At 36.5% G+C, this 21,327-nt stretch overlaps 1 protein-coding gene across 4 annotated transcripts in view; it reads right to left on the reverse strand.

Annotated features, from left to right (window-relative positions):
- PPFIA2 (PTPRF interacting protein alpha 2) overlaps window positions 1-21,327 on the reverse strand; it is a 293,356-nt gene that overhangs the window by 45,909 nt on the left and 226,120 nt on the right. For 3 of the 4 annotated variants that reach the window (XM_066183313.1, XM_066183312.1, XM_066183315.1), the window contains 9 exons: window positions 21,057-21,278; window positions 20,283-20,429; window positions 17,814-17,948; window positions 8,530-8,613; window positions 8,039-8,170; window positions 7,045-7,107; window positions 4,976-5,067; window positions 2,441-2,576; window positions 1,740-1,960 (listed from right to left, as the gene is read on the reverse strand). In XM_066183313.1, the coding sequence (XP_066039410.1) occupies window positions 1,740-1,960; window positions 2,441-2,576; window positions 4,976-5,067; window positions 7,045-7,107; window positions 8,039-8,170; window positions 8,530-8,613; window positions 17,814-17,948; window positions 20,283-20,429; window positions 21,057-21,278 (1,232 nt within the window). Of the gene's footprint in view, window positions 1-1,739; window positions 1,961-2,440; window positions 2,577-4,975; window positions 5,068-7,044; window positions 7,108-8,038; window positions 8,171-8,529; window positions 8,614-9,030; window positions 9,118-17,813; window positions 17,949-20,282; window positions 20,430-21,056; window positions 21,279-21,327 lie in introns of all 4 variants that reach the window. The other variant, XM_066183316.1, reaches the window with a different exon arrangement.

The raw sequence follows: 21,327 nt of genomic DNA on the forward strand, positions 1-21,327 counted from the left end.
TATAATAAAAAAAAATCTAAGGCAAAATACATTTTTTATCTCTTTTAATATCTCAAAAAATTGATAAATCCTTATAGTGTTTGTAAATTAAAAAAATCCCAAGAAAACACGAAACGCAGTACAGTTTATAAGACTATCCTTGTAGAATTATTTTCCTGAACTGTATTAAAAAATTACAAAATTACATACCTGGTCCTTTATAATAAGGATAATCAGGATATATCCTTTATAATAAGGATAGAAATAATGCTATGATAATAAAAGTCTGTACTTCAGTACAAGATTAGCAGCTGAGGAAACAATCTGCTCTCAGTAGACTTCCAGTAAATTGGCTGTATAAAAAGTGCACCCTTGCTCCCCTTTTGTGGTAAAACTGCACCTAACATTTGAGTCAAGATGCTGGGTTAAGTATAACAGTGATCTGACTCTGGGTGGCACAAACAATATCCCACTCTGTCACCTGCAAGTATTGTTCCTTGTGAAAACCCTCTACTGCATTACTTGTTAAACTGACAAAAACTTAGTATAGTTTAAAAAAATATATAAATGTTACATCGACAGCTTCCTGAACTGTCCACAGTGCTGACTTCCTTGTAATAACAGAAAATATGTATAAGGTTCTTTCTTTCATATACACTGTTTTAAAGAGATTTACCTTCTCAACACCAAAATATCTCTTTGACTCTGTAACTTGAGAGGTGCAGAAAAAGGTTTGAGAAAACAGTATAATCCTATCTGAACAAACACATTCTGGGACAGCAAAATATGCAATGCTCTACATTTATAAAGGTTTTTCCCTGAACAGAAAAATTACTCAAATTCAATATAGTCTAACAGAGTTCTCCCTTTAAAATTACCTTGATCAGAGAATGATTATCTTTTGCCAAATCAGTCTGTCTTGTTTTGATCATATTTCTAACCACAGTATTTGTGTTTCTAGTATTGCCAGAAAGTCCCTAACATATTTACTAACATTTCCTTCATCTCCTTCTAGGAAAGCAGTCACTAATGAGAGGATTTTTTTCATACACCAGGTTTTTTCAAAGTTGCCACTACTGAAAAACATGTAAGAATGCTTTAAGCTTAACATATGGTTTCATTTATAACAATCACTTAATTAAAACATGTCATTTGATTCTCTACCACTCCATTAAATTTGCATTGATATTATTAAGATATTATTAAGATATATTCTACTCATTACCTATTTCCAAGCACCATAATCCAACTTGGAGCATGAAAAACCATCCTCTGTGTCTACAGAGAAAATCAAAATCATGTCTTAGAAAACGTGGCTTGTATTAGATTTAACATAGGGATAATTGCCAGAAGAAAGCATGAAGATCACTGAAATAAAGTATTTCTGATAGGAGGTTGTTACTGAGCAAGTGGAGTCATGCATAACAGTGAAAAAGACCTTGGAAACAGGACTGTGAACAGTAATCTGTGAAATCTGCCATGTGTTAGCCTCCTCTAATTTCTCTTAAACTGGCCAACAGTTTTTCCCCTTGGAAAGTTTTTTGAAAGAAATTTCTGCGGTTAGGAAAGGAAGACTCAGTTGTTATCTTCACATAATGAATACTGTCCTCTGGAAAGCAGACAATTATCAATCCTCTACATGAACAAGTTGTTTCCTAACTACCATGAATGGTACCTGAACTCAAGCAATAAAGGAAGCTTGAAGCTTCCATGAAGCTTGATGCACCATGAGTGCATCACAACTGCTGCAGGCCACATACCTGATTTCTTTATTGATTGCATCTAGCTGCTCCTGAAGCATCATGGCCAGAGTCTGGGCATCGGAGTGGCCGCTTGGTGACAGCAGGTCCATGGAGCTGAACAGTGTTTCTCTGTCGTCATCGTCGATGTCCGACATCTCGGTGTCGCTCTCAAACGGGTGACTGCTCAGAACGCCTATCTGCTGCGTCCTATTCCACTCATGATCGCCAAGTGACTTCACCTGAGCACAAATTAGGACATATATGGCTTATGCCAGAGAAAACTGCAAAGGCAAACTTTAAAAAGAAAAAGGGAGAGGAAAACAACTAACACTTCAAAGTACTTATTCAATTATTAGCTCTCCATTAATGCTCACAATATTACAGTGAATAGCATAAAGTATTTTCACATAATTGTAGTTTAGGTATACAATTACTACAAGGAAAATTTATACAAAAAAAACCACTCTGGAAAGAAAAATAATCAAGTATGTTTGAACTTTGATGTCTAAACTTCAACATTTTCTGCTGTCATTTTGTACAACAGTTCTCTGCGCAGGTATAGAAAAAAACCCTGCTCTCTGGGTTGGGTTTTCTTGTTTGGTGGGCTTTTTTTTCTGCTGTTGTTATCTTCCCGGAAGAAAACTCCACAAACTGTAAGCTTAACAGCTTCAAATAAATTCTCTTATCAGGGAATATATGAGAAGAAATTGGGGATTAACCTTTGGTTCATCTCTGCGTACTCCCATCCGGCCTCTTCTAGGTCGCCTTATCACTTTAGTTGACCGATAGTCAGACTGGCTATCAACCAGTGAGCCCACTGAGTACCTCAGCTCTGTTGATGTGTCCAGATGAGGTCTATAAACAGAATTACATAAATGGACTGAGAGAGTAGTAGGAATAACAACAACAACAATCCAATGATTTTCAGTCTAGCAACACAGGTTTCTTTTTTCAAACAAACTTTTATACATCACGTAATAAATGAGAAAACCACATCAGAAAACATAATTTAAAAGCTAAAAATTGAAATAAGTGTATGAGAAAATTAGGGAGAAACAAATAATAAAACCTCTGATTTTTTTTAAAATGAAAGCCATGCATAGAAAAACTTGTTGATCAAAACTTTAATAGGAAAATGCACATTTCAGGATAACTAGAACTGGCAGCTGAATGTATTATCCTGTATATTCATAAATATGCCTGAGGATACACTATGCATGTTACATGTTCATGAGTGAACATATTGAATAAAGTTTTACTGCTGAATGTCTGTGTTCTACATCAGGAAAATATTAGAGAACTGACCTGTGATATTTAACATTATTTAGGAATTACTAATTTTTATTTGATGACACTTTCAGTGCTTTAACCCCCAATTTTTCCTATAGCCCTGGTAAGTCTTGGAATATTGTGGTGAGGCTTATACAGGATGACTTCAGCACCTCTTTTCTTATTTACAAACAGTGGTCCCTGACCTCTTTGTCCTTAGTCAAACAGCAGCACCAGAAGTTCACTGCATGGTGCAATAAAAGCATCCTAACCATGGGCTGTGGAAACAAGGTGAAAGAGCATAGGCTCTATGGACCATTTGAGAATTCAACCACAGAAGTACGGACCTCAACAATTTCTGTTTCTTAACACACCAGCAATCTCCACATAAAATATATATGAATAGCATGATCACATTAAAAAAGCAAAATGTAACAAAAAAATCTGATAGGGCAGGGACTTTTTATCTTCTGTGTATAGCAATTGTCTCAATAGAACTTTGTTCTCATAATCAGTAATATTTGGCAGTTGTGAAGCAAGTTGGCATTATAAAAGAAACAATCCAGGTTCTGATCTCTAGCTGTAGATATTCATCTGCTGATCAGCTTCATTATTTTCCTGAAAGCACAAACTCCAGCCAATTCAGAATTGAATACAGGCTGAGAATAGGAAGTATTTAATGCTCAGAGCTTGCTATGCCTGAGAGAGCTGGGAGCTTCATGAGGTGAGGTTACATAAGGGAAAGTCTACTGTTCAGTGAAATCAGCCGAATTCTCAAGATATTTAGATAGCTTATCAAGTTCAAACAGCCCTTTGACAAGGGCAAATCAGCTCCTGTTTACAGAACACAAGCTAATGATATTCATCTACCCAGCAAGAAAAGCTGCTGAACACCAAGGGTGGCTGCTCCAAAACCAAAGCTGCTCTTGCAGCAGCTCAATAGCCTGTGTCCCTGCAAGCACTTTCAAGAAAAACATGTTGTGTGCCTGTAGTCACATTCCCAAGGGAACAAAAATTCAAAAAGTTAAAAGCATCACATCCTGAATTTCATCAACTTAAACTTCTATACATATAGAAAAATATTATTCCAAGAAATAATAAAAAGATGAGGGAAAAATCTTGTCCAGGTACTAAGCAAGATGTCTGAGGAATTTAATGGGCAGGCAATAGTTGATGGAAAAAACCCATACCTATTGAACAAGAGTAACTTTAGATGAATACAGTGTTCCAAATTTAGTCTTGGTCCATGAACTTTGTCTGACAGGTATGCTGGCAAGTTTTAAAAACTAACTTTGTTGCTTGTTACGAAAAAAGCACATGGTACTCAATTATCAAGAAAGCAACAATTTAATCTCAAGGTACACTTTCAAGCAATAAGGGCTTTCTAGAGTGAAAAAATTCTTTACAGCTCTTAGCGGTTATTTTTGTGGCATTTGTTTCCCATATGGATTCTTCCCATGTGGATTTTCCATCAAAAAGAGGCACAATGTTAAATGTCTGATTACGACGTTTTCATATCTCTCTGAATAATGTCTTCATATTCAGCTGAAGTTCTGTGGTCTTTTGCTGCACACTAAGTACAGCTGAGTTATGCCTTGCTAATACAGAAAAAGAAATTTAGAGAATAAATAGGATCATAAATAATGCTGATCCCTTTCAGCATTAAAGAGGCTTGTTTCTAATTTATTTTTAAGGTCTGGAAAAAAATTGTGTATTTGGATATACTTTTCAAAACATTTCACAATTTAAAAGACTTTTGTTTATCTCCATAATATTTCAGTGTGTACTCACTGATAAAAGGCTCTGTTTACCTATGAAAAGAGTGAAAAGCAACAGTAGTAATAACTGCACAGATTTTACATTTTAAAAGAAATACATGACCACATTTATGTGTGGTTTGAACACATCTCTGTGGTAAATGCTTGCCATTTACATTTATGTCAATTTCAACTTAGAGTGAGAAAACTTTTGCCACAAAATATTACCTTGACAAGGTGGGTTCAATTAAAGAACCAGCCCTCAGTTTCATTTGATCCAGTTCAGACCTCAGTTTCTCAATTTCTTCTGCAAGTCTTTCCTGGAAATAAGAAGAGTAAGATATACTTGTGAAACAAATGTCTCATTTGTTTTATGAGACATTGCTCTCGTAAAGTTAAACAAGTAAGCAAAGTTATACTGATTGAAACACTCTAATAAGAAAAGCAAGCTCATCGAAGTCTCACTACTGCTAATGAGATGTATGCATCAAGAGGAGGTGGTATAGCACTCTGCTGTTTACCACTGCCTGGAAGTGTTGGAAGGATGAGTTTGTCCTTGAAATTTATTTTTTTCCTACTCTAAAGCCAGGCACAGTTCATCATGTGACTCACTGCGCCTCCTATAGAGACCAAGACTAATAGCTGGCCTCAAGGATCTCCAGGATATCTTTTCCACCCTGCTTGATTTTATGATACTACGGGATTGCATACTGGCCTTTATATTTACTGACAGAGACACAGACTTAGAGAGAACTGCATTTTAGATGGCTCAAACTGCAGCGATATGTCTCACTCTTGTTGAGTTGATTTTACTCCAGTATGAGGTGCTGCTGACAAAAATGACAGCTTGCCATAAAACTGGATTTTTAGAACTAACTAAAAAACCCCCACTATTTACAGCTACCACTAGGAAAAACATCACTGTTCCCAAATTCTACAAATAATTTTTATCTACTAATAGAATGGAATCAAAGAATTTTAAAACAAATTAAGAACAAATACGGGATGAAGATGTAAGAATGCTCTTCCTAAAGTTTAAAATGTTCAGTATTGCAAAAGGCTAGAAAGGATAAGGATCATTTATATCTATAAATAATGTCTGTAAATAATGTATTTATAAATAATATTATCTATAAATAATATCCATTTCAGTGGGTATTATTACTGAATTATTAACATATAATTACTGAAATAGTATTGAAGTATTTTTAAAATATTTATTGATTGAACAGAATTACTGAGATGACTGATACTCTATTGGTGACACTTGCCAGTTACTTAGAGATTCTTAGTATCTGATGTTATGTCTATCTATCTGAAATTGCTTCATCAGTTTCTTCATCAAAGTGGAACAAATAATCCCTTCAAAGGGGGACACAAATGCTCTGGGGTCAGAACATGTAGTGACAGGACAAAGGATAATGACTTCAAATGAAAGAGGGTAGGTTTTAGATATCAGGAAGAATTTCTTTATGGTGAGGGTGGTGAGGCACAGAAACAGGTTGTCCTTTTGCGTACTTTAATCTTACAGCCTTTCTCTACAGGTTACCTAAAATGTAGATGAAAATAATTTTTTTTTTAACAGATACCTCTTTTGTTATTTTTCTCAAAGGTCTTTATTTTTGATTACATATGATACATTTATATTATTATAGAGTGTAGCTTTATTGTTAAAATTCTATACAATTGCTTTTACAGGGATTTAATACATTGTAAAAACACTTCCATGAATCTGAATGCAAATGTATTTGTGTACCCTACTGCACTCAAGGCAGGAATAACTTTACAACAAAATCCTAGTATCTGGGATTGGAAGAAATATTTATAATCAATTTGACTGATTCACTAAACAGCATTAGGCGTTAATTTGCAAGGAATGAAGAAAGGTCACTTTCAGCTATATTTAGCATAATGCCACTGCACTTGTTAAGAAGAATTGCATCAAAACAAAAAATTACATTCTTCACTATGGAAGTGCAACCAGTTATGCATACATCTCTGTTAAACAAGACTTTTTGGGAAATAAAACTGATAGAAGAAAAACTCCAGAGCCAGTGAAATCAATATGAATTTTGGTATTGACTTCCTGAGGCTAGGATATCAACCATGAACTTAGCTCAGAACAACTGTCAGAGAACTTCTAAGGCTATTTATTGCGTTTAGATGATTAAAGGAATTCTCATTTGTGTTAGGAAGATTTTTCATGATAGCTAGATAATTAATATTCCATATACATATTTCCGAGTAATTCTACATATTTTTATAAAACCAGATAAAATCACAGTGTTTTACAGTACCTTATCATGTAAGGACTCTTCCAGATTTTTCCTGAAACTTTCAGATTCTTGAATCAAAACATTCTAAAAATAAAAAGAAGAGAAAAAAATAAGCAAGGAAGAAATTAGAGATATGTCAATGTATCAGATATCACTATATACATGTACACATTTACAAAGTTCACATATGTTGGACTTCAAAATTTAAATTCCTTAATGCTTCAGTTGGGTTATATACTAAATTTTCAATGCTGGAAGAATTCAATCCTGTAGGAGCATGTGTCTTCTAGATCAGCAAAAACTTTGCATTTGGTTCAACTCTGCAATTGCCTCATCCTTACACAATCAATTCTCCCAACTTCTTTTGGCAAGCCTATTTCTTGCTCCATACCACATTTTGCTTCAATGATATAAACCAGAAGTACATAATCTGAGAAGTTCTGAGATACCCTTCTGAAAAACTGAAATATTCCCCTCAGATCATACAAGAGGTGAGGTAGAAGAGGGAGGGATTAAAGAGGACCTATACAAAGGTCAGTGGCTTTGAATTTTGCAGGACCACATTGCCTCATGTCATGGAAAATCTGTAAATAACATTCCCTGACCACGGCTAGATGGTCCTTCTCCTGTGGTAACAGCATTTTACTCTTCCCAGAGGACGTGAGGTGATATCAGCAGGTTAAAACACTGAAATGACATGTAAAACTGGTCATTCCCCTGTTCTCATCCTTTTTCTCCAATTGCCTCATGCAGCCCATCACACACTGGTCCCTTCCAATCTCTTCATCAGGCTCCTGGCTGATAAACACGTAACTCAAAATATTCAGCCATATTCACAACACTTCTGGGAAGACACTTGAGCCCACTCTTGAGTTAGGAGTCAAATGTGTAAGTTGGACCACATTTGTGGTAATATTTGGTAATACAAAATCAGATGATGCCTCCATCCCGAAAAAAGTAGAACATAAGAGAAATCTTTATTAAGCTAAACTTTATACTGCTGTTTGTACCGTACCTTTTCTTCAAGTGCTGCCATTCTCTCTTTTAAGTGTAGTTGCAGGCGCTCATTGGATTCTGTCAAAAGTCTGTCTACAGTATCTGATAATCTTTTGTTGTGCTCCTCATTCATTTTTTCTCTTTGCCTTGCCTTTAATGTAGAATAAATGAGACAGATTGGTAGGGTCCAAAGTTAACCAGTACAGATTTGGATCATTAAAAAATTAAAAAAAAAAAAAAAAGGTAACTGTAGCCATCTAAACGAATTCCATAGGAAATGTAATTACAGTTACTGATTAATGCACATCCATTTTTGTAACAGGAGAATGTTTTCAACTCTGCAACTAGATGTAAATGAATGTATTAAATGGTGAAGTAAAGTAGGAAGATGCTGCCATCACTGCTACAAACAAAACATTCACAATTAGGTAGTTCTGGGTGCTGGAGTACATAACGTAACACTACACTGGCAAATGAAAAGCGCACAGAAGCTGTTTGCAATACACATACTCTTTGAAGTTCCTGATTCTTCTCTTCAAGTTGAGCTTCTAAGTGTCTCATCCGTTCCTCAATGTTTCCATGCCTTTCTTCTGCCTGTAAAAAAATAGAAAGACTCTTTCTGTAATTTAGGTGTCTTTGGAAGTTTTTATCTCAGTAAAGTTTAAACAAAACATAAAGCAAGCTACTACTAACTGCAAACTTAGTTTTCCAAAAATAAACTTTATTTAAACAGGCAGCTGAACAGCATTGCTTGAAATGTGTCAGCTACAAAGGCCTGTTACATCCAAGCATCAGCAAAACATTGGAATTATTTATGAGCAATGAAATCAGCCAAATGTAACATGCAGACTGTGCATGGTTTGAACACAAACCTGCCATCGTAAAATTGTAAGCTCCTGAAGCACTGAACTGCACGATGGTTGATTATCAATTAAAAAAAAAGTTTAAAAAAATGAAAACAAATCAGATGGATTCTATTCAGCAATAGAAAGTAAAGTCCAGTAGGACTACCTTCCTACGTATGGAGATCATTTCTTGTAGTTTAGCTTCCATAACATATTGATAATCATCAGATGAGGTAGAAGAGGTTGGATCAGACTAACAAGTCAAGGAAAAGGAGAGGGACAAAATTGAAAAATCAGAACTAAAGACACTGACACTGAACAGAACACAGCACAGAATGCTTAAAAGAAAAGTGTGACTGAAAATTTAAACTTTTAACTGACAGATTTTACATGGAATAAACTACACTGATACTTGGTGAATAAGATGCAGTTGATGTGGAGAAACCGAAAATAATGGAATGCTAAAGAAGCTATCAACCTACACATGAAAGTTCAAGGTTAGTGATGGCTGGCTGATGACACATTACTACAGAGTGGATTCAAAGCGATACTGTCTAATCTAATTTTAATTTTTTTTTTAATTTTTTTTTTTTATTTTTTTATTTTTTTTTATTTTGGTAAACTAAACACAAGAACTGGGCTTTCAGAGGCCAACATCAGAAATTCCTGTATTATTGTTCTACCATTCTCTAGGAATGATTACAATGCATAAATACTATGTAATGGATCGGTCAGTTACACTACTATGCAATGTCATGGTACATTCCCTAATTTCTAGAAAACAGAAAGAATGTCAAAAGAGACAAGGCTCAAGCTTTCATATGCCATTTTAGAACACACTGCATAAGGCCCTTCATTCAAATAAACAATATAGTTTTCATCCCTTTGAAAAGATCCACCCTGGTGGATCTCTTTGGAAGATCAAGGTCAACAGATAAAAGAAGAACCTATAAATAAAAATTCATTAATAATAATGAAAAGTTATTACTGAGCATAGAAATGGTAATCCAACCAAAGATTCATTACTATTTCTGACAGAAGTTGACCTTAATTAGGTCATTTGTGGCAAAACATGAATATTCATGTTATTGTCATACCAAACAAGTATATGTTGCTATTCAAAAACTAAAAAAGCCCTTTAAAAAAGGGAAATGCTATATTGGTTTTGTTGCTATGGAAACAGGAATGTGCATAAGGCATACGGAGAGTGCTACTGATGACTGAGCTGTGAGCTCGTGCTTGTCAAATGCTATTTCACTCTGTCAGATTTACCCTCTCTCAAAGAGATCTGAACTCCAACTTTAGATGATCAAACTTTATTATGCACAAGAAATAATATTTTTACAGCTGTGTTTTTGTGAGACTATTTTTCATGTGCTTATCCACTAATGATTTATCAGATAAATTAGGAATAGGTATCAGAGAAATGCCAGATGTTCATAATAACTTAAAATTACCCATAACTTAAACTCAGTAGTATTATTAGGAGCTAAAGATCATACAGAAAACAATTGTGTGATCTAGTAGCAATGTATTAACATAAACTGCAGCTTTTGATATTAAAACAACCACATAAGAAAATTCTGGTTTGTATAAAAACAAGAATACTTCTTTACTCTGAAAATCACTAGTATTCTTTTCATAATGTATTCACAAAACTCAGATTCTTGCAAAATTTAAGGGAAAGTCTCTAATTAAACTAATTTACAAGTGCAGTTCTTGTTTCTGATCATGAAGCAGGCATATTGTGATGTACTTGAACTTATTTACTAGCTGAAACTATTTTGTCTGTTTATTACAACTTGGACCAGCAACAATACTTCTATGATCTTCTTTAACTTATCTCTCTGTTTCACTTATTAGCCGGTTTCAGCACACCAGTGCTAATGCACTGCTTCCTCTCCCAAGTGGGTAATTAGAAAGATAGCCTTGAAAAGGTTAAGTCCCTGAGAGTGCAGAACAGACGTCTTTCCACAGAGTGACGGACCAAGTTTTATCCTGCTCTGTAGAGAATATAATTTTCCCCTTTTTGAGTCCTGGCTGTATTATTGGTTCAATGCCATTCCTTCATACATTTCCAAGGGTCATGAGATGACTTGAAATCACCAAAGCTCTGAGATGACTTAAGTAATTCTACCTCTTTTGAAGCTATTTTCGTAGAGGGAGATATAGAACCCACTGGGGGCACCTTCCTACAAAATTAAACTCCCTATAAGCTTCATTAGCTGACTGCAAAACTTAAAAGCAAGTTACTTAAACTTCACTGCTTCTGATGCCTTGAGAGGCTACCTAGAAAGAACAGAGGCAAGACAGTGTTAAAGGAATAAAATAGGTATTTATTAAAAAGGCCTCTCAAGAATACACCTTGGGCAGTAAAAGAGCCTGGCTGTGGCTACACCCAAGCTGGACAATGGATCACATGTTTTCACACTTTTATAAGTTTTGGTACATTTACATATTGGGGTTAATTGTCCAATTACAGCTTCAGGTTATGAAGTCCCATCCTCCCAGATTGCTCGCCTCAATTCACTGTTGTTTACACTTTTGGAGCCTGAAGCTGCAATGGTGTCCTTGGTTCTCTGGCTGGAAAAGGATTGTTTTTTAGCTACACTGTGAGGAGAACTTTATGTGAAGTTCAGAGTTATATACTAATACAGTACAGAATCTGGAAAATATGAAAGCTAAACTTAAGGCATTGCTTCCATACACTTAGTTGCAGCTTAATGCAAAATATGTAGATAAGCAAAGTAAAACCTCTAGGTTCAAAGGGATCTCATTCACATCCTCTGAAATGTGGTGCTGCCAGTCATAACCTGTCCTTGAAAAGACAGTCTGTCCAGTTAGCTGTATAAGTTACCTTTTTTTCAAACAAAAATATAATTTTTTCAGTCCAAACCATGTCATAATACCTAGCAGATCTTTTCAATGCAGAAAATAATTGTGAAATTAGGTCTAAATTTTTTTGGAAGAGAAGGAATGAAATTATTGTCAGAATTATGTATGTTACCTGAATTCTTATATAGACAACATTCTTGAAAGAACATGATGTTCTTTTAAGATTCTTATAGCTATCTGTTATTTCATAACTTCCTGCTGCTTTAATAATTCAGCGGGGTATGTGCTATCTTTACATCTCTTTGGTAGAACAGAGAAATTTGAAAGTTAATTAAAATTAAATATGCCATAGGATCAAAACAAACATCATTATTCTAAACACTGCAAATGTATTAGAATATTTTATGTTTCCTTTGTGTACCATTTGTTCTGAAAGTGTTATTATGAATTACTCTAAAAGGACCAAATTATTTTATAGCCAAGATATTCAATAATTAGGCTCAAGTGCTTGTCTGGCAGAGACCAAACACAGGTGCACAGACTTAATATCTTCTCTGGGCTCTAAATCAGCTAAGGGATTTCAACCAATGGTTATTCTGTGGCAGCTGCAGGCATGGCACCCTGCAGCAGGGATGGGAATCAAAAGGGCAGACAGAAACACATGTATGTAGTCCCATCTTCTCTGACTTGCAGAAACCCACCTGCAGACAAAGAACTCCAGTAACCTGTGTCCCCCGCTGGAACATACTCCCAAAACAGGGGTTTCAACATCTCCCATCATCGTTTACATTGAGGAAGGCCCCCAACCAGGTCACAAAGAGACCCCCTCCAAACAAAAAATCCCCTGCAGCAAGTCAGATGTTAGCTAAAGGATTTGCAGATCCTTCCCTAAGGACTTCTCCAGGACATGCTCTTAGGATTGGTATACCTGTGGCAGCAACAATTTCTTGTTGTTCATGTGTCTTAGTCAGACACAGAAATTATAAGGAATAAGCTCTTTGAGAGACTTGGCAGCCTTCTACAAAAATACTGAATGTGTCCATCTCAGCCTTGTAGTTTGAGGCACAAGGCAGAGACTGAGACATCAGGTCTTCCGTAGCAGAATTTTAGGCACACATTAGACAGCACAGATCACTGTGGACTCTGAGATTTCTAAAGAAAATCTGGACTTCTCCAATCTTGTTTTACTAAGAACTGAGTAAAAAACTGTAAATTACAGCTCACATAACTATTTGCTTGATAGGCCTTATCCTAGATTCTTTCTTCAATGTAAGACTTGCATGCCTGTTTGCTCCTACTCTGTACAGGAGGATTAATATGACACATTGTGTGGTATTCAGCAACTAGCATTTAATGTATTTAGCCAGAACATTCAGTTATAAATAGACTTGGGAAATCATGCATCTTAAACTGGATTAAAACCATATGGACAAAAATTGATGATGTTTGACCCCTACAAGAAACCAGCATGAGTCTTAGTGTTCACTTTGCACTCTGTGCCATGGAATAGCCAGCACAAGGTAGTAACAGCCAGGAAAACTCTGCATTGAGGGAATGCCAAAGCAGCTTGTGTGATCTCTAACCCTGTTAAAACTCTGCTGGTGCTCCTGCTGCTAATGCACCCACAAAAAAGATGTTGCTTTCATATCATCTGTTACTGATGGCACTGAACATTTTCTAGGCCTTTGAATCTTAGTTGAAAAGAAAGAAATCCAAATTCAGATGCAGAAATCACTTGTATAATATAGGTGCCAGATTTTTTTTTTATTTTTTTTTTTTAATTTTTTTTGTTCTGGGTTGCAGGAGCAAATCCAAACTTTTCTAATGGTATAAACAATTTCCCCAGTTGTGAGATCTTGACTTTTGAACATCTGCACTCTCCAGATCTTCTACTAGCATCTATTACTTTAGTCTATCCTTTTAATAAGGGTATCATTCACAAAGAAATAATGCATTATTGGACTGAGCTATGAAGTTGAGGGTGCAAATAGGTGATCACGGTGACAGAGTTGCAACAGCACACAAAGTTATCAGCTACTTGCTCACATCTAACCTGTTACCAATGTGACAGAATGAGTTGGCTCAGGTGTCCCCTTTTGCTAAATCCCAATCTTTCAGTCACTGGATAGTCACACTTTCCTTCCCCTCTTTTGTTTTCCCACCACCTTCTGTACGTCCAAAGTTTAGTAAACAGCTCCTTCAATTTAGCTTCATCAAATTTGTTTCTTTCATTTCTTCCTCCTATCAGGCCAAAAACTCCCAAGAAAATAGAAGCAAAATAAGAGGGGTGGTTTTGAGAAGCAGGATGTGTTGTAAATGTGAAATTTTCTTTGGCTTCCCTCCCCTTCAAAGACTTTTTTTTTTTCCTCTAGCCTGTAAGAGGATTTACTAACTTCCTTCTCCTGTTAACACATCATATTTTCTCTCTCTCTTGTTCTCAGAGAGGTTTATGTATTAACTACATCCACTCCTTGCAGTGGAACTTCTTTCCCTTCTTTGCATCCTTTTCATGGCAGACATTCTCCTTTTGCTTCTTTTGCAACTTCTTCCCTGCTTAAAGCAAACCACATCCCCACACTGACACAAAACAAACTATGTCCCACTTGCCTCCAACTCTCAAGTCATTTTTTATCACCTTTAAAATTAACTGAAGGTGTTACTATGCTAAATGTGGTTTATTATGATATGGTTTCCTCTTCTCCGTCTCAGTGCTTCTCTAATGCAGCTGAAAAGCATGGCTGGTATTTGTGGTGACCTGCATACAGGAATGATGGTGTAAAATGCTGACTGCTGTCTTGTGATCAGAGAAGTGACTTGGTACCCCTGCTGCACAAGCACCCAGGGGGTGAAGGACTGCTAGTGGGAGTGAGTAAATGGAAGTAGGTGGATGCTGGCTGGCCTTACTAGACCTCTCTTTGAACACATCCAAGGAGAAACTGTGTTTGACAGACTAGCCATCTGAAGATTCTGGATGCTCCAGTGTCTGTCCCTTCTGAGGAAAAGAAACATTTTCTTGGATAAAGAAAGATTAATACAGGAGGAAGGTTCTCTCTACTAAGAACTGTCTCTTCTCCAGGACAGGCAAACAGACCAATACTGTGAGAGTGAGTAGAAGGTGGCTCAATGAGTCATGGGAACCTAAATCTTGGGACACATGCTGAGAGCTGTGCTACTTGTCATGACCAGACAGGTACCAGTGTGATGGCCAGGCAGGACAGCACAGTGTATGGGATCATGCTGTTCCAGGTTAGTCTGCCAGAGGCTGACTAACCCTCCAGTTGCTCACCCAATGGGCAGAACACAGTGAAAACAAAGCCAAAGAAAAGTTCAAATGATTCAGGTAAATTTATGGGTACTTATCCAAGTTCATTGTATAGTCCAAATTTTTGGAAGTTCACTCCTTATGGACTAGTTCGGGCATGGAAAAGTAGCAGAAAAAGATATCACTAGCTTATATACATAAAAAATGGAAAACCAACTAATTTTAAAAACTGACATGACAGAGGGATCACAATTTATATCCTTCAGTTGCAGATCCCAGCCCAGGATTTATTATGAGAAAAAATATTAAAAAAATTGAATGCAGAGCTGTAACATGCACCTTTTAAATCTACAGGGGTGGGGTGGGAGTGGCAAATAATCATAGCCAAATCCAGAACATACTTGTTCTGGTTTATCTCCATATGTAAGTTATTGGTCTTATATTTTACCCACAGCAAAGCAGATAACCCCCATTACTTTACTTTAAAATCCATATAAAGCACGTTAAGCTTAACTCACCTCTTCCATATGATTGTAACCACATTTATCTCAGAGAAGCCACTTTCACTGAGATAGTACTAAAGGATGGAGAATCAGTTTTGACTTTTTTGTTTTAGTGCAGAAACAGTAGCTGATTTGGTGGCTCCTCTTTTACTTGTTCTACATAGACACTGCAGGGATCACACAGCTCAGGTAGGCAGGCTTCGGGGATTCTGCAGCCAGACAATTTGAGTCCTACAGACAGCATGTATGTTGGCATGAAGTCCAACCAAGGCAAAGTTAATTAAGCGTTATTCAGCCCCTCAGGCAGGACTTGCAGTTGTCGGTGAATAGCTGGCCACATGTAAGGGCATACCAGCTAGCTAACTTACAACGACTTAATAAGCTGCAGTGATTACAGCATCCTTGGTTCACAGCCTCATTTATGTGATCCATGAAAATTAATGGACTTTAAACTTCAGAGCTGTCAAAGCAGCACTTTATTAAGCTCTACAGTTTGCAAAGAAATTGTACACAAGACACATAGGCCACAAGCCTATTTAGCCTACTGGCCAAATTATAACATTCTTTTCCATGTCATATTTCCAAGGCAGCACAATTTAAACTGAAATACATGTCTTCAGTTTTTCATGTAATCACTGAGAAATGAACAGAACCACCATTACAACCTATTTCTCAGAGTTTCCCACTTGGAAAAAATGTTGATCAAGTACATTAAAGTGAAATGGGGTGGAGCATCAGCTCTGTTCACAGCTCTCTAACCACATCCCATGAAATAATGTAAGAAGACAAACAGAGATGTATATTGCAGCTTTATGGTCACAATAACAACAGTATCTCATGGAAGTCCCTGAGTGTTCTGCATGGTTGAAATGGGATTTCTTCTTACAATTTTTGTCATTAATATATGTTCAAGGAAAAATGCAGTTGCAAGAAAAGACATGCTTGAGACTGCCAGATACTTACTGGTGGCTAATTGCTGGAGAACTTATTCGGGAAAAATCCTCTTAAAATAGAAAACAGTATTTTTAAACTACTGAGGGCATTAGAATATACGATTATTTGCTGAATCAGAAACAATTGGGAAAAAAAAAGTTAAAATGCCAAGGGATTGCTCTTCTGTGCACCTGAGTTTTTTATTAAAATCCAATGAAATTTATTTGGTATTTCATGTAACTATTTTTGCTGATTCTTCTTGCCTTCCTCCCCCCACCATCTCCCCCAATTTTCAGTCTTTCTTTCCATTTTACACCCATTCACACAAACCTAAAGTGACAGTACAAACCCTTGATTACTGAATAATGATCTTGCCTTAATAAAAAATAACCCACACAAATTCCCTCAAAAGCCTTCCTTTCTTTGTTTCTTCTGCTTAACTAAATTCCTTAAAAATCAGACTTATTAATGAGCTGCACAGCATTTAAGGTTTCACTAAAAATGGAAAGCATAGGAACTACAAAAGTCCATCAAACTTAAAAACAGCTCAGCACATAAATAGAAGCATTCCTTGACATTAGAGAAAGGAAAGCTTAGATAAATCAGAATTCTATATAATACAGTCTCTTAAATGCATTTTTCTTTGTCTAATTTTAAGAGACAAAGAGTAAACCTTAAACAAAAGAGTAAAATATGCCTTTATGAAGCTGATAATACTTGAGCTATAGTATTAACTACATGCACACCTGAAAGCATTAGACACCAAATATAAAAATCACACTACTGAAAATTTATCTTTATCTTCTTATTTCTCTGTAAGAAAGCAGCCATATAATAAATTTATCAGAGAAAAAAAGTTTGAAATCCACTCAGAGTTCCACATTTTTCTTTGCAGATATATGATACAAAGAATCATTCAAAGCAAACCTTGTAAGCATGTACTGGAAGTTGTTTTCATTTGTGTTGCACAAATGACCCCACCGGCCACCAGGATTTGATTTTATAGCACTTACTGCAATAAAACTAGGTGGTGTTTATATACATGGTATATGAAAAAATCCAGAAGAAGTACCTGAAGGAAAGGGACTTCCCTCACTGCCTACCCTTAAATTAGAAACTCTTACACCGTAAAATGAGTCCTCCTGGAGTAGGTAATGCTCCACTGTATTGGAAATACATGACTCCTTTGTAAGTATAGCCTAGGCTAACTTACAGATAACTACTTTTCCTGTCATCAAAACGCTAAGAATTACAAACACAGCATTGAAACCATTCCCGTGCACATACTTATCAAAAAAACATTTTCTTCTTTCAAATCAGCTTGATGCTACCTTTGTTTCATCCTGGAGGTGAGGAAGCAGGCTGCAAATCAGTATTAAACAATGGGCCTTCTGAAGTGAGCCTATTTCTCAGTACCTTAGTCAAAGCTGCAATTCTCTGGGCCAGTTCAGCCTCCACTTCAGGTAAGGTTTCAGCTTTCCTCATTGTCTGCTGCAGCTTCTGCTCAGCCAGCTCAAGACGCTCTTGCAGCTGTCTGTTTTTGTCTTCCAGCTGAAAGCCAAAGACAGATAAACAAGAATGAAAAATAAAAATCAATATTAAGGATTTCCTTTCCCTTTCTAAAGTATCAGTGAAATGATAGCAAAACCTAATAAACAGGCAAGACATGCCTCAGTGTGGGAGAGGTAACTGGAGAGGTTTTAACCCAAGCATTGGACAATGTAGGCTGCCAGTCTTACTACTGATTTGAGGCTCAAGGATCTCATGAAGGTGGATAAAAGGACTTGTAAAATGGCACTAATTAAGGTTAAAAAGCTCCACTGATTTATGTGGTATTTATTTAAGCAAAGTAATTTTGCTGGTGACAGTAAATGTGTATTTTCTAAAAGGAAATACAGTCTATCTTACAAAAAATTACATAAGAGCTAAAATGGGAAAGTAGTACAATTCTGAAGAGACAGAATTCCCAGAATAAATCACCAAACATAATTTTCTGAATGAATGGCAATCATATCTTATGAAAAGTTAAAGGTGACATTTCATTCATTACAATTAAATCTCATTTTACAAAGGCAAAATTGAGTAAGCTGTGATAACTATTAAAGAGAAATAGGACTTTTTCGAATGGCAGCATTTTCTGACCTACTGAGATGCACCACACAATTAAGATTTTTTAAAAGTTGCTGCTTTCTTGTTCAATTCAGGTAATACAAGACAAAATGAAAATGGAGTGTGATTGTAGATTCCTTTTTAATCCTTCAAAAAGCATGAAAAGCTAGGCGTCTCTCATCTCAATGCTGCAAATCAACTCTCAGTCTGACCATATGTCCTGGGTTGAAGTATGTTCTATCACCATCTTCATGAACTGTTGAAACCAGGTGAGGCAGTGCTCCCTGCCTCCTCCACTCTGGCTTATCTTCTGTTAATGGGCCATCAGCACCTTTGCTACACAGCTCACAGATAACCCCCTCCTGGACTATCCCCTGTTAATGGGCCCATCAGGCCTTATCACATGACTCACCATCCCATTGTGGGATGCTCTGCCCAGAGGGAGAAACCAAGCATTCCAGCCTGGATATAAGCAGAGACTCTGAACACCAGAGGGGCGCTTACCCACTGGATTCCCAGAGGACCCGAGCTACCAGACCTTTCCACAGGATCACTGCTTCAGGAAGACCACCTCATCTGGACTGCTTCCAGCACTACGCTCAGGTTGTATTCTGACTCTGTCAGTGGTCTTTTGTATTATTGCATCGATTTTATTTTACTTTCTTTCCTTTTTTCTTTTTTCCTATTAAATTGTATCTCTGACTTGGAGCCTCTCATTTGTTTTGCCTTCAAACTACTACACCATATATACTCTCAGCCTAGTTGTTTCGATCCCTGCTTTGAGCAGGCAGAACTCTGCAGCACAGCATGACTTACATTGGCAACAATAAGAACTCAGACACAAGCATCTTACTTTTTCCATCGTTGGGTGGCTTTTTTCCCTGAAAATTGAAGATACCTCTTAAAATGGTCTAAGAAAGCTGGCAAAAGCTGGAGAGTTTGAGTTCTGATGGTTTAGTTTCCTTGAAGAAGTAGTCAAATACATATATATACACACACAGATACAGGGGGATGTGTGCATGTGTGTGCAAATATATCTGCATACAATTACAGAAGCAGAGATTATCCCATCACACAGGCTAATTTCCCATATAGCACTTCAAATTGTTTAAAGACATGCTGGGATTAAAAGAAGTCTGATACTGAGGTTGGGTTTGAATGATAGAGTATGAATTATATTCACTTCATGTTCACTTTCAGTTTATATCATATTCTTCAAATTACAAACCAGTGTTTTACTTTCTGTTTACATTCCAGATTTGGAATCACCATGGAAACAAAGCACCATGAGAGAAAGCTGCACAGTCATGTTATATGCTTTCTTAAAACACTCACAGTTAATCAAGATTTTTAAAATTTTATTTGCACTCTACTCATCAGTAAAATAATTAGAATGCATTATACGCAAATTTTGATCTTTCCTGCAGAAAGGAATTCTTTTAGTTCAAGCTATTTTTAAGAAATCAGAATTCCAAAATTTTTGCAAAAGAAGCAAAGATATTCCGCTACTTAGGGAATAAGACTGTGTGCACTTATGCAAGACTCTATCAGAAAATACAGTCATTTTCCAACATTGAATGTACACATTGAAATCTTCATTCACAGCTGCAGCAGCTGATACGATATTTAGAGATGCTGAGCAATTTAGGATTTTTTAGATTATCTGATCTGTTGATTAAAACTGAACATATCAACCCAATGGAAACCTCTTATAGTAAATTGACATTAATTTTCATTTTGTATGAAGAAAACAACTGACTGAGGCAGGTACAGCACCTGACGCAGGATGGCTTCCTTATTTGCCAGTTCATTTTCCAGCTTATCGTTCATGTCGTGTATGGAGGTGGATTCCCTCTGAGCACTGAGGTAACGCTTCTCCAGTGTGGTTATTCTTTCTTCCATATCTTCCTTTTGTGCCATTGCCTAATGTGACAGAAAAAGCCCCATCAGGAACCATGCAATTAAAACGCTATACAATTTTATACCAGTTTAATTTTCATGCCAGTAGTAGACAGGAGTGTAAAGTATGCTCAGCAGTAAAACTTCAGTTTCAAAGAGAATTCTCTGGGATTTCTTGTAGCTATGATACAGAATCACAAGATCAGCTAGGTTGGAAAAGACCTTTGAGATCATCAGGTCCAACCTATAACACAACTCCATCTTGTCAATTAAACCATGGCACTGATACTATATCCAGTCTTTTCTTAAAAGCCAGTGTAACAGAAAGATAACTAATGCATACTAAAACAGATTCCAGAAGCTAACCATCCACACATATTGAGAAGATCTGCCTAAGAGATTATATACTGAGAAACATCACAAATTTAAGAGGAGGAAAGAAATGAAAAATTAGTTTCTACTTTCATTTATTAAGAGAAAGGAATAATTTTCTAGTAATATTTCTTAGTTTAAATTTTCTGTCTCTTATGTTTAAGGGCTTTCATCACTGCTCAACTTTTCTGCTCATGTGCATTGGCCTCTATCAGTTTGTAGCAGATATCACAGGAACAACAATCAAGAAATATGAGGTGAGTGTGGTTAATTCCTTACCTCTCTAATGTCTCTCTGATATTTACTGTTCATTTCCTCTGTTTTAATGAGCTCCTTTCTCGTAGTCTCTGCTTCCTGCTCCACCTCTCCCACCCGAGAAGACAGTGCAGCCAAACGCTCCTTCATCTGTGCCATTTCATAGTTTTGCTTTTCCAACAGCTCCTGAAGTTCAACAACTTGGCTGGCTTCATCATTTGAGTCTATTGAGCCATTTGATAGGCGCTGTTAATGGAGAAGTGACACTGATTAATTATCTTTTAATGTGGGTTCT

This window comes from Chamaea fasciata, unplaced genomic scaffold (genome assembly GCF_029207755.1).
Source record: "Chamaea fasciata isolate MVZ Bird 193981 ecotype frontalis unplaced genomic scaffold, bChaFas1.0.hap1 SCAF_5, whole genome shotgun sequence".
Lineage (NCBI taxonomy): Eukaryota > Metazoa > Chordata > Aves > Passeriformes > Sylviidae > Chamaea > Chamaea fasciata.